The sequence below is a fragment of the Phalacrocorax aristotelis genome, chromosome 7, assembly GCF_949628215.1.
Source record: "Phalacrocorax aristotelis chromosome 7, bGulAri2.1, whole genome shotgun sequence".
Taxonomy (NCBI): domain Eukaryota; kingdom Metazoa; phylum Chordata; class Aves; order Suliformes; family Phalacrocoracidae; genus Phalacrocorax; species Phalacrocorax aristotelis.
The window spans coordinates 12,110,646-12,124,918 of NC_134282.1; the positions used below are offsets into that span (position 1 = coordinate 12,110,646).

The following is a 14,273-nucleotide window of genomic DNA, read 5'->3' on the forward strand; positions in this document are numbered from 1 at the left end:
CTCCTCAGGTGCCTGCTCCTGCCCCGGCTGCCCGGCGCGGGCCGTCGCCGCTCCCTCTCCGTCCCCGCGGCGGGGCGGGCGCTGGCGCGGCGGCCGTTGAGGCCGCGGTGGCGGGGTGAGGGGCGCCTAGGGGGGCAGCAGCTTCTCCCGGCGCTGCCCCTCGGGCCGGGCGGTGAGGAGAGCCCGGCAGGGGCCCGGGCCCCGCTGTGGCGGTGGCGGCGGCGGCGGGAAGGGGCGTTGTAGCGGGCGCGGCCGGCACGTGCTGGAGGGGGCGGGCGGGGCTGGGCCGGGGTCTGCGAGGCCCCGGGGCGGGAGGGCGGGAGGCACGTATGGATGCGGCGGGGCCGCTGGGGTCCCGGAGCGGCCGGGAAGCATCCGTTGCTCCGAGGGTTTCCTTGAGTCAGCGGGGGAGCAGAAATGCCCCCTCCCGTCCGGACCTCGGGCACCGGAGTGTGTTTGTCAAGCAGAAATTGCGAAATTATTGATGTGCAGGAAGTCGGTGGTAGAGGGCTGTTCTGGAAACGGTCATTAATGCTTCTGTTTCTTTTGTGTAGCGTGTGTGCGAGCAAGAGGGAGGCAGAGAGAGAGGCTGGTGACTTTATTTTGGTGGTTAGGAAGTGCTGACTAAAAATACCTATACATTCGGTAACGTGGGAAACCAAAGGATGAGCTGGGGAGGAGGGGCCGGGGAGGAAAACAGATAGCGTGGTGCGGCTCGGGAGGACTTCAAAGCGAGTAGGAGAAACAGGATGTGCGGCGGCTTCCTGGAGGGGTATCAAAATACATTCATACCATTCAGATGCAACCCATTTATTTCCTTTCTCACGCAGTTGATCGACTTTTTTGAGAATGAAGCGAAACAAGTTGAATTGGGCATGGCACTAGGATTGAGAAACGGTTGTGGAGAATCTTTTGAAAGATTGTTGGTGGAGGAATGGAGTCATGTTTACTTAAATATCGTCATGCAGTCCAGACCTGAATATGTCTTCAGTCAATAGAAGACTAGGTCATGAAAATGGGAGGCTGCATGAGGTGTAGCTGGAGGTAGTCCTGCTCCAGTGTCAGCGTAGAGAGTGATTTCAGCTAAGTAGACCAGGCTGAACACACACTTACTGAGGTCTTGCGTTGTTAGCAGTTACCACAGAAATTATACGTGTCAGCTTGCCTTTAAAATAGAATACTGTTAGTTTTGGGGCGCCGGCTTTAATTACTGAAGCTGACTTACTTATTGGCCCCATTCCGCTTCCTGACTTCTACCATGAGGTTTTTGTCAACACTGGACAACACAGCGCTCAGAGTTTTACATTTTGTGGTAATTGATCCCAATAAAAGTTTTCCATTAAAAGACAAAAACCAAAATGTCTTGAGACTTAATGTTGCAACTAGTTTTATTGAACCATTTGTGGGTTCTGGATTGAGCTGTCATAACTTTGAATGTTCAATTACCTGGCAAAAGTAATGGTAAACTGAGGACTATGACCCACTTTCTAGGGAATACATAAAAAGATGGTTGCCAAAAATGGGTGTGTAAGAACTGTAGAAGCCTACATTGAAAATGAGTGGAAGCAATAGCTGCAGTAAAAGATGTGTCTTGAAACAGTGTGAAAATCACTTTGTAAACCCACTTGTTTCTTTTAACAAAACAAAAACACTGTTAAAAAAAAAAAGGAGTTAAATGTGCTGTGGAAGCTTGAAAACCTTCAAATCCCTAGATACTCTTTTGGTGTCTTTGCACAGCATGTACTGTTTTATTTTCACTTCTTGCTAGTATTTCACTAATGTGTTTTTTAGGGGAAAACCCTCTGAGTGAACAGTAATAATGTAATCCCCCTTGATCTGGAGGGATTAGCAGTAGCAGACCTCACTTTGGAAAGCTGATGTTCGTAGCCTGTAAGGATTCCTTGTAACATGTTTCTTCGAAGTGGAATACATTTCGGTGCCTAAACTTTGTTGGCATTTGAACTATGACAAGACTTGACACTGACTCATTTTATGTGTTGGATGATAAAGCATGGTAGTTTTAATGAGGTAATGTGAGTTCTGTGTAATTCTGCATGTACAGAAAACACCATCTGCAGTAAATTCTTATTTATGCTGTTGTTTTACAATACACAAAGATGCTAAAATCTAATGCTAGTGATGTTACACAAATCATCACAATGGATTTAGAATGGAGGCATATATTTAAAGGTGGCTTAAGTAGCTATTGCATACCTAGCAGTGAAAAAACAGAGTAGGAACACGTTTGCAGTCCCTGGTACTGCCTGTTGAAAGCCTCCGGTTTTCAAGTAAGAGGCAAGATGAACTGGTCTTACCAGTTTAAGACCCCATAATATTGTTTGAAAAGGTGGTATTACACTTTAGCAGGTTTCCATCAGAAATTCACTGAAGGTCTTTCTTTTCTTTGTGATGGCTCTTTTTTGTTGGTGGTTCTATTTTACATATCGTAGGAATGGCAAAAGCCGTTTACAGAGGTACATGGTAATCATGTAGTCTTAGGCATATCTCGTAGTGTTTTAAGCTTAATAACTAGCTTCTGTTTTCATTTTATGACATAAAGTACGTTTTTAGGCGGTAGGTGATTTTAGTTGGTTTGATTTTTGATGTGTTTACTGAAACCTCTCTTAGTGGAGCACTTGAAAAATGTTTCTGTCACCTCCCAGAGCTTGTTTGACAAAATTCAGGATGCTTTTTTTATTTCCCTTTCAAACTTGTTGCACTGAGTTGTTAAAGCCTGTGTGGTTGTCTTGGATTATGCTGCACTCCTGGAGTGGATTTAGTTGCTGCTATATAATATGTTTAGCCCTGTGAAGTGAATACTTTGGAGTTTGTGTGCATAAACATCATCTAAGAAATTTCTTTGTTCCGAGTCCCCATCAGATGATGTACGCTAATTGCTCACTTTCACTCGGCAGAGGATATTGTGAATAGCATTTATCTATCCCACCTCCTGCTTTTGCTTAGCTTCTGATCCACTGTTAGCAATGAACAAGCTTTAACTTGATGTTTTCATATGGTGTCTACATTAATAGATGATGTGCAGCCAGGGCAGTTTGACACAACTGTTGTATTTGGTAGGTTGCTCCATTGCTGTTCTTACTAACTCATAACATTATTCTAACGTGGAGAGTTCGAATTTATTAAATTTGGTATACTTGAATTCCTATTGCTCTAACACTTGAGTTTTTATTAGCATTGCAGCTTTTCCCTTTCATTTAGGTTTAATCTAATCTTATTCTGAAGTGAGGTTTTACTAGGTATTTATATAGAGAACCTAAACAATATTTTTTGAACGTTTTAAAATCCAAATGATATGCATAATTGGCCAAAGTGTGGGATTTTGGTTTGTTTTTGTTTTTTTTGTTTTAAATTAGTATTATTTTCTGCTATTTTATAAAAGTAGCTGAGTGGCAATAAAGAAAGTTAGTTTGAAAGTCAGGTAATTAATAGCAATTGTGAACTTCCATCTTTTCATAATAAAAAGGTTCATGTTCATTATGTTAGTGAGGCACTTCATGGTTTCCCTATTGAATTAGGCTACTAAATGTGTCTTGTGAAAATACTTTCTGGTTTAAGTTGGTCCAGTGACTGAAAGTGGTGAATGACATGGTCAATACAAAATAAGTCTGTTATTGCTACTGTTTCATCTTATTGTTACTTATTACTTATTGTTTCACAGTTTGGACTGTAAGTTTTGAGTATCACACTATATAGTTTTAAAGGCTTGAAATAGAGTTCCATAGTTAGATCTAAAAGTGGTTTAATTTCTCTCTTCTGCCGCGAACAACTTTATCTGGTGTTTCTGACTAACCATTCACACTACCTATGCTTCCTAAACAAACCCTTGGAGAACACTGGTGTACATTTCCTCAATATACTTCTGACCTTTTTTCCTTTGCATCCTTTGAACAGTGAAATATATGCCACCTTCAGAATTCAGAATTGCATACTTGATGAATGCACTGGAAATCAAAACATTCAAGCAGATATCTGCTGTTGTTCAAATGTTCATACTTGATTTTTATGCAACTGTTTTAGCCTTAGGTTTTGAGGAAAAAGTAAGACTTAGTGTAATGAGTCAAAGACTTGTGGTGTAAGGGTTTTTTTGGTTAAGTTTTTTTGTTGTTGTTTGTGGTGGGTTTTTATGGGGCTTTTTGGTGTGTGTTTTTTTTGTTTTTAAAGAAAATAACCTTATTGGAAGAGTTGGACCACTATATGGCTGAAAACTCTCACAATCACAGTTATTAAGAGGTGTTTCAAAAGATGTGAAGTCTTATGCTCGGTGCTTCACCTGACAAGTGCTCTGAGGTTATTTTTAACTCAGAACTGAGAATCATCCCTCCTGCCTCCTAAAAACCTCAATATATTTGTTCTTGTCTTAAAGCTAAACACTTGGGCTACAAAATAAAGGTTTTTATTTCATTAGAAAATCCAAACTTCCATTTCTTCTATTCCCTTGGGCAGGAAGTGTCTTTTGACACTGAAAGACTGCAGTATAGTAGACAAAAATTACGAATTATGCAGAAATATGTACTTTTTACTTTTTAAAGAAAGCATGAAACTATAATAATTGTAATTTCCTTTCAAAGTCCACTATACAGTGCTTTTACAGTGCCAGTTAAGTAATGTTATATCTTAAATATTTTATGTAAAAATAGGATGATGACACTACAGAGTATTAACTGAAAAATCAAGATTCTTATCAGCAGCAACCGACACAGCTCATGCTTATTAATTACAAACTACAGTTTCAGAAGCTCTCTGGGGATTACTAGCCTCTTTCATGAATTTATTTTTGTATTTCATATGTTTTATTAAAATAGCTTTTTTTTTATGGCAGTGTTAATTCATTGATGCTTTTCTCAGTTCCTCTACAATATCTCACTTGAGGGTAATTTTGAGTTTAGTCTCTTCTTGGAGTCTAACGACATTAAAACTGGTTCTGTTCGTGTCTGCCAATCTGTCAACATTGTGTGGTGTTTAAAAATAATATGCGTATTTCCTCCTCTCCCACACCCAAGTTGATGAAAAGCTTATTGATGCTTCTGGGAGCACGGGTTTTAACTGTGGAAGTTACTTAAGTGTCTGTTCTTGCTTTCCATCAGTGTAATATCCCTGACTTGAAAAACATCATGCATGAAGTTCAGTGTCTGTTCCTGTTCAACTGTCATGGTCTATGCTCAGATACAGTTGTGGTAGCCTTTCCAATGCTAGGCATTACCTGCCTAGCTCTCAAGACTGTAATAATCTATTTAACAAAAAATTAAAAGGAGGGGGTGAGAGAGAGAGACAAAACAGAATTCTGATTTTACATCTTAACAGCATAGACGGTAAAGCTTATTCCACTGTGCTTCATATCTGCACTTTGTTTTTTTAAAGAAACATATATATGATACTTCAAATATAGATTCAGGCTATGCTCTTTCAAAGTGGGGGTGATTTGTTATTCAGACATAATCCATTAAAACTCAACACTTCGGTGTAGTTTCCATCCTATTACTTTTTATTACCTTATATAAAGTTTAGATAATGTTGATTCCACATCTTGTTGAGAGAGGTATTTCCTGTAGCAGGTAAGGATGAACCCTACTGTAAAAGGTCCTGGTTAAGACCTAATGCAGAATACAGTTCTGGTTGCCTGTGTTTAAGGTAACAGTTAAAGTGGACAGGGACAGATACTCACTGATTAGGAGCCTCTCAGAGTACCAGAAAAGCTTGTCTTATTTATTTTAGCAGAATAAATGGTGAAAGGGGTCTGTTTGCTGTCTTCAAAGATATTCAGAGGGGAAGGAAACTTCTGGGGGGAAATAACTGTTTAAGCAGAAGGCCAGTGTTGCCGTAAATAAATATAGATGTTTGCAGCAGTCACATTTTGGAAGAGCTTTCCAATTTGAGCATTGGGAACTGGTTTTAGCTGTAACTAGTTAGAAGTAACCATTTCTGAAGGGCTGCCTGATGTTCAGTGTGTGTTACTGCAGTGGCCTACGCTTCATACCCAGCAACTCTTTGTATTCCTGTGTTGATAATCATCCTGTCTCATTAGAAACTTCCATTTTACTTGTTCTTATCCATGTTGCATTTAGTCAGTAGGTGGTTTTCCCCCTTCTACTGGTTAGGAAATAAACAGCGCTCATGACTGGCATATTTTGCAAAAGTTCAGCTAACTTAAAATCATTGTGGAAAATGAAATAAAGATTTGATGGGTAAGTTCTTTTTAATAGCTTCCTTTAGAAAAAATATTTGTGGAGACAATACCGAGTGAACAATAGCTCAGCCAGATCATGTCTTGGTCTTATGACCTAATGCCATATCACCTCAGGCTGCAAGCTTCTCGGATTTAGCAAGCTACTCAGGGTCAAGCCCAAGATGAGACCTCTCAAGGGAAAGTGCAGGTGCTGCAGGAAGTGGTGTTCATGAGTCAGTGTGCTCTCTTCTTCCTGTCGACTCTCATTCCACGTGAAACTGGATGTAGCAATTTCTGTACACTGTTGGATCTTCTGAATTGAAAATAAATACAGAAATTTATGCTAACTGAATGGAAAAGTAAATTTTGGAGACATGTTAAAACTGTAAAATTCTTGTGCCTAGTATTTTGTGGGTTTTCCTCCTCAATATTTACAGTAATTTTTTTATTTACAGATGACGCCAAACACTTAGTACCCAACAAAATGAGAGACTTTTTCTGTACCATAAACTTGGACCAAGAGGAAGTTTTTCGGACACAGGTAGTTGAAAAATCTTTAAGGTAAGCGTAATTTTTAAATGGAGATGATGAGCAAAACTGCCTCACTTCAGAATAAAAACAAGATACATATCAATGTGCCTGCACTTTTGCTTTCACCTCTTTAAAATGAGAGCTGACTTACAGCAACAACTCAAATGTTACACCAATTGATTGATTAAAATGTAGAGTAGTTGAAGACAAAATTGAGGCTAGTGAGTACAGTGCTTTTAAAATGAAGCGTGCTAAACATATTTCACTATTACTTTTATTCTGTTCCATTGGGTGGCATAACATTCTTTTTCTTGCCAAGTTGTTATCAAAGGAAAGATCCCTGCTTGATACTTGCTCTCCATGTCATTTCCTACCTCTGACATGCCGTTGGTCTGTACTGGTGGAATTCTGCTTTTAGTGTCTGTCTTGTAAAACCTGTTTCTAGAATGAAGGAACCGGAAATCTTCCTTGTGTGAGAGTTTTGTGTGTGGTGGGATGTCCCCCTGAACAAGCCTCGTTCTCTCCTGAAATTCTTGTTTTGGAAACTGTAGTGAGTATTCACACAGAATGGCTTGCTCTGCCTCCCTGAGCAGCGCTTAGCTGTAGATTCTGGTAGCCTTACAGCTTTAAAAACAATCAAGCAAAAAAGTCATGTTAACATAGCTGCAGTAGTGTGGGCACTTCGATGTCTCAAAACTCTTTACGTTCATTGGTGGCCCATACTGAAGCATCCTTGCAGCTGCATTGTTCAGAATATCTGAGTGACAGTTTCAGTTATCTGGAGGAGACATTAAACCTTCTTAAAACCCAGAAAGCCTGTTCAAACTCTTGAAAGGTTCACTAATTCTTATAGTTTCCAGTGGTTTTATTGTTAGCGTTTGTTCTTTGAGCTCTCTCTCTAGATGTTTCCAGGTGAGGAACAGCATACTGCTCATACGGCAAATGTAAATAGAGAATTCTACTTTCTCAGAATATCATTTTGAAGCCTCCTTATGCTTCTGCATGCAAAGCAAACACCACCTGCATGCATTCAGGAACAAATATTTTTCTCATTCTCCTGATCTTTAACTGCTGTAGTCAGATCCAGAAAATCTTCAGAATTTAACTGGTTGGAATTGAGATTGATTACCAAAACAAACTAAACTGAGTAATCCTTCAGAGAAGAATGATAAAGACACTGTACTGATAAAACAGAAACTTAAAATTTCCCTTTCAAGTAGACATTAGTTTGCTGGGTAAAAAGGAACCCAATATATCTTTCAAAAAAGCATTGCCATCTGATTTTTGACATGTTAGTAATTGAAACCCTGAAAGTTGCTACTATTCTTTAACAACAAGACCTGTTGTTACATTTAATGTTTACGCAGACATTTTTATTATGTTCTGCTTAAGAATTACTAAATTTATGTACTTTAATCAGCTGATAATAAAATAAGTATTAATTGCATAATGAAACATTTCATAAAATAAATTGGCTTAAATCCATAAAAAATTTTTAAAATAGTACTGAAGTTTTGACTGAAACTTGATTAAATGAAAACAATGTCATTAGAACTTTACAGAAGAAAGGAAGAAAAATCGCACTATAACAAAACAACAGTTTGAGGTGGGGTGGGGAGGTCTCAAGTGACACAACTCCTCCCCCTCAAACAGATTTTTTCAGGTGATATGAAATGATTATTTCTAAGATGAGCATACATTATTAGGAGTTAGAACTCAGTGTGCTGAATCACTCTTTGCCCATAGGTTCCTTTCTGTCTCCACTGCCTGCTTAGGGAACTCCTTTATCCTCTGAATTATGGCTGCGTTAAGTTAGATTGCCAGAATAAGTAGGGTTCCATACCAACTAATGAAATGCAATAAAATAAGTAATTCTCTATTAGCAACAACCAGAGTTGGATGCTTACACTTGATTACTAGTGTGTGTGCAGTTATGAAGGCTGACACTTGTTCAAGAAACTTAATTATACCATCTTGTTGCTTATTACTCTGTTAAACTAGAATACCGTACTAACTTAGAGGTATACTGGAAGGCAAGATGAAAGCCCTGATCTCTTACTAGTCTGAAAACTTTATAAACTGCTTTTCAGTAAGGTGTAATACAGTATAATTTGTCATAAATACAACTTCGAATTTAATTGTTTTGTTTTATATTATTTGCTTGCTTTTTCTTACACATGTAATTCACAGTCTGTTTTTGTCACTGTATTCTGGGCTGCAAATTCATACCAGCTGTAATCTAAATTGTATTCTAAGAATATCTGCTAGTTCAAGATCTGTGGAAGAAATTATCACTAGAATTAACATTATCTTTGACTACAGTGATTGAAAACTAATGAAATGTATTTTTGAAATGTGCAAATAGGTTTGGGCTTCCACCAGCATTGGGACTATTGTTAGAGTGCAGATGTGAAGCAAATGATTTTTCAAAATTAGAAAAACATGAATTAGTACTGAAGTGAAAGAATGATATTTTGACTAATGACTCGACAAATATTTCCTGACACGGTGTGGGATTTCTGTGGGTTCTGAAGAAAGAAAATTTTTTTCCTTTGGAAAGTTTAAAGAACATCCGTGAATCTCCTCAAATATCTACAGTCAAATATGAGGAATTGGGGAGGGATTGTGCTATGTGTGTGTTGGATTTTTTTTTTTTAATTTAAATTCAGTTTCTTTTGCAAGCTGAACTTTGTGCGAATGCAAGGTTATAGCAACAACTAATTCTTTTGTTCATATAACTGTTGCTTTTATAACAGCTCTAGGGGCATTGGTCAGTTTCTGTCATAGAACTGCCAGTTTAATGTAACAAGGAAGGGAAGAGCAAAGGAGTACGTCACACCTTTAAATTTAATCTCCTGTATTACTGTAATCCAGTTCTTCCTGTAGAACAGTCTGGTCTTTGAATTAGCACTATCTTCTAATTTTGTATCCGTCACAGTCTTTAAAGTTCTTGCATCAAAGTCACAAATGAAAGTACTAAACTGACTGAATCCTTGAGGAACAGGCTGAGTAAGTTCTTAATTTTAATAATTCCTCATTGGTATAACCTATTGTACCCCTTCAGCCAGTTCTGTATCCACCTAAGTATTTCTATACTAATCCTTTGTATTCTCCACTTTAAATTTTCTCTGTGCCTCATACTTTGCTAAAGAATAATGAATAACTGATAAGGCAGTGGTGTTAATCTAGGCAAGGAAAAATGTATCAACATGAATAAAACAATGCATTACCTTCTATTTATGCTCATACTATTGACCTGCTCTTTCCTGCCAAATCTGAGACTTCATGTAATGTTGAGGTCAAAATAATGATTGTTAGTGGCTGATCATTCTTTGGAGGAGGGAGGGGGAATATAGTTGTGAAGTTTGCTCTCTTTAGCCGTAGAATACTAAATAGGTTTTTGGAAGTCTCTGCTAATAGTCTCCATCCCAGACTAATTTTCTGATTATAATTAGATGCATGGAGATACAGATCCAGCCAGAATAGGGACTTAGCACTTAGTGGTGCACAGTTGTTGATGTACATTGTAGTCTAGTGTTCCTCTTAGGATGTCTGACTGAGGCTGAGTTAGTAGCAGAGTTTCCCTTGATACCAGTGCCAGCTAGTTTACCCACTCTTCACTCTTCTGGCTGTAATATCTCTTTGTTTGTACTGGTGCAACTATTATTTGTGTAGCTATTAGGGAAGCCATAGCACAGAGTTGACCTAAGATTAAAATAAGCCTTTGTTTCACCTTTTTTGGTCTGAGTTACTGTGTCAATACAATTAAAATGAGCAGCAAAGGTAATAAGGAAATTGAGACTGCTTAGGGCTGCAGTGCTGCTAAACGTAATGATCTTGAGTTTATACCTTTAGTGGTGGTGCTGACAAGAAGAATCCAGCCCTTGAAATCAAAGCTGCTTTGTTTAGGCTTTTTTTTTGTTTGTTTGCCAGAACCCCCAGATTGTTGGCTTTGAAATAAAAAAAAAAAAAAGAGGGACCTGGAAAACCACATGCAAATTTTTCAACTGAGAATAATTAAATTATTTCTCAGTGTAGTGCAAAGGCTAATAGTGATTTGTCTGCTTTGAAGCCTATGGTAAAAGGTCTGTTTTTGAACGAAAGGAACATTTTCACTTGTGAAATTCCTCATAATGAATTCCTGCAGTTAAAGCTCTTGTTTCTAAAAATCAAATCTAGAAATCTGGAATACTAGATTTTTTTCACCTGTGTTCTTCCCCCTTTTTAAGTTAGTTACCAGCTCTTATCTTACTTTTAACTTACTTAATGAACCATTGGTCCTTAAGCATTTTGTGTTTTTTCTGTAATGATGTTGGAGGTAAGAGAGTAGGGATGATATCTTGTTCTTCTTCATATCCATTTGGTTAGGTAATAATATGAACTGATTGTTCAAAACATAAGCATATTTGTATTCGTTTATTAAAGTTTTCTAACAACACAGTGTCAGAAAGGTACTGTACTGTGGGGGACGGAACCAACTTTGTTTCTGGGTTTGCTGTAACTGTCATTATGGTACTTTTCTGTAGAAAGAAAACAGAGGCTAAAATTAGTTTCATGAAGCTGAACGCTTTTTCCTGGTGATGTTAATATATTGTAATTGAAAGTATTTTAAGCCTATAAGAATCCAGTGGTTCCAAAAGAACAGGTTTGGGTTGGTTTTATTTTTGGTGGATGTACTCGATTGTGTCACTGCAAGTTGTGAATTCTGACAAATAACATTGTGGGTTTGTTCAGTCTTTTGAAATACAGTGTTCTGGCTACCGGCTATGATTGCATCAATAAGTAATCAAGTTTAATGGAAGTATAAATTCCTTGAGCGAAGATACCAACACATTGTGTGAAATATGTCTAACATAGGGGAGCCCAGAGCGTTTTTACATAGAGGGCTGTGCAGATGGCAGTTAAGTAGGGTGAACTGTAAATGTTATCTTGGACTTCATTAGATGGAGAAATGTGGTGACCATTCCAGCATGCAGGAGAGCACATGTGTTTGAGACTCACATTCTTCTTTTTCACTGTTCTGTTTTATAGTTGCTAGTGCTTCTGATTTCTTTTTACAGATCTAAGTCTTTGAGCATCAAATTTGACATGGAAGTTAGAGCTAAACAAATGTCAGTTAGTGAAATGATTCATAAACTGTTTTAATGTAATTTAATCATGTACTGAATGAAAAAAGTGAAACGTAAAACTTGTGTCTTAGGAAGTCATTTGGGGTGTGTAGAGAACCAACTAGAATAATTTCAAGAAACAAAAACAGAATTGAAATTGCAGAGGAGACAACACTTTCTGTACGTGAGCTCTGAGATTTTTTCCTTTTTTTAACATATTTGTGGCGTTGTATGTTGTGGTAATGAAATGCTTGTGGATGGCTTTGATGATAGATAAGTATAGTGCTGAAGGCCAAGGTCTGGGACTACAGTAAAAATGTAGCATTGTAATGTTTGTCTTCTGTATCAATTACATAGTGTTTTTCTATTTTAACTTTCAGTTTTTCTTTTCAGCCCTTATTTTGGGGAGGAGTTTTACTTTGAGATTCCAAGAACATTCCAGTGGTTGTCCTTCTACATTTATGATAAAAGTGTTTTACAAAAAGACCTGCGTATAGGTAAGTTCTGGGATGTTGTCTAAGTCTTGCATAACTTTTGGTTATTTTCAGTATCATTATCTGTAGTATTAAGGATGTAATTCTTAGTGATGCATTTTTCAAAACACAGTTTATAGCGTACTTAAACTAAACGCTCCTTTAAAGTTTGAAAAGCAGGATATTGCTTCCTTGCTTTATTATACTAAAATGTTTGGTTTCTAGGCTAGTAGGACATTTTATAGTCATAGTCTCAATACATTATTAAAAATTCTATTTGTTTTTTCTTCAGTTCTGTTTCATTGAAATATTTGAATAATTGTAACTACCCATAGGTCTTTAAAGAATGACTTGTGGAATAATTGCAGTTGTGGAAAAATTCTTAAAACTATTTATAGATAATTCTTTTCTTTGTCAGTGCAACCTGTAACTGAGTGACTTACAAAGCATTTTGCAGCAACTTATGTAGCTTAAGTGAAAAATTACAAGAGGTGGATTCCCACCCCCGCACACTGCGTAATGGCTCTATTGCAGCTGCTATTTGGATGTGGTTACTATAAAGCTCTAACAGTCTGCTGTGGAAGAAGCCCTCACACTACTTGGATTGAGGAAGGAAATAATTTGCACCAGGATGCCAGATAATTTGGTATAATAACAGCTTTCCGAATAGCAGTCAGAAGAGTAAAAGGCATCTACCTTGTTTCCCAATTTAAATATTCTTCAACACAGTTACTGTTTTCTCACATCGTGATTATATTATTTCCAGCCACAAGTGTGTTCTTTATTTTAACTAATCTTATTATTAGTGTTATCCAGGATAACACATTATAATTAAGTTAATTTGGCTTTATATAAACGATTTTTATGCTTTACTTATGCTTCATGTTCCTTGTTTCCATAAGGCTTCCACATAGCATCATAAGCGTAAAGAAAAAAACTGAAAGGAAGAGTTTAAACAAAAATAAAACTTTGAATTTATTTAAATATTTGTCCTATTCAGATGAAAGTGATAATTATGCTTATCTCTCCCTGTCCCCCTCCCCCAGGGAAGGTGTCTATCAAAAAAGAAGATTTGTGCAACTACACAGGAAAAGAGAACTGGTTTATGCTTCAACCTGTTGATTCTAATTCAGAGGTTCAGGTAACTATTAAATTGCACATTTACATTTTAAAAATTAAATATAGATAAGTGCATGTAATGGTAGAAGTTTATATTGAGCTGCAGCAGATAGAGGTAAGCATCTGTCTAATTCTTGCCAGACAGTTGTGTTTTTCAGCTTGATTAGAGAATAATGCATATTCTATGCTTCTAAACTGGCTGTATTGTTCCTCATGATACTTAAAAGTGGCAGAAGACTTGAAGCAACTGTTTGGGAAATGTCTTAACAAGATTTTGATGTCTAAAGTCTTTGCAAGAGGAGCTATGTACTTGAGATAGGTGGAGGATCATGTAGGAAACTACTGAACAATTTTTTTTCCCCAATCAGTTTTGTTGTATTCTGAAATGACTGATTATGTGACATGAAATAGTCTAAGTGTCCAAAGCTCTTAGTGATACTTTTCTGTGGCTGGGACGTGTGTAAAGCACTCTCCTGCATGACCCTTCCAGTAAAAGATGACCTTTTCTACTAATGTGTGCTCTTCATGTTAATCTTTCCTTGAGTTAGGGCAGTTGGGTAGGTTTCTCCTCTGTCCTGTTTCATTTTTCCATAAAATTTTTAAGAGTGGAGCTGAGACCAGTTCCCAATAGCCAGATCTGGCTGAAATCTCATTGATTTGGATGTGCCATACCATACTGAGGTATATTCCTAGGAGATTGCCAAGATTATTGGTGGAACATGGCTGAAAATAGTGGGCTTTCACATGGTGTATGTGCAGAAAAGTGCACGAATGTTTGGGGAGGGGCAAGGATGGTTTTCAGATGTGCTCTTTTCCTGATGGCACCATACATCTAGCTGACATTTTTCCCCTGGTTCC

General features: G+C 37.7%; 1 protein-coding gene across 2 annotated transcripts in view; it reads left to right on the top strand.

Annotated features, from left to right (window-relative positions):
• The window catches only part of RASA2 (RAS p21 protein activator 2), a 52,271-nt gene that overhangs the window by 199 nt on the left and 37,799 nt on the right, over nt 1–14,273 (top strand). The window contains exons 2-4 of one of the 2 annotated variants that reach the window (XM_075098825.1): nt 6,640–6,745; nt 12,217–12,320; nt 13,343–13,437. In XM_075098825.1, coding sequence (XP_074954926.1) covers nt 6,640–6,745; nt 12,217–12,320; nt 13,343–13,437 — 305 coding nt within the window. Of the gene's footprint in view, nt 1–6,639; nt 6,746–11,067; nt 12,004–12,216; nt 12,321–13,342; nt 13,438–14,273 lie in introns of those variants that run through there. The other variant, XM_075098826.1, reaches the window with a different exon arrangement.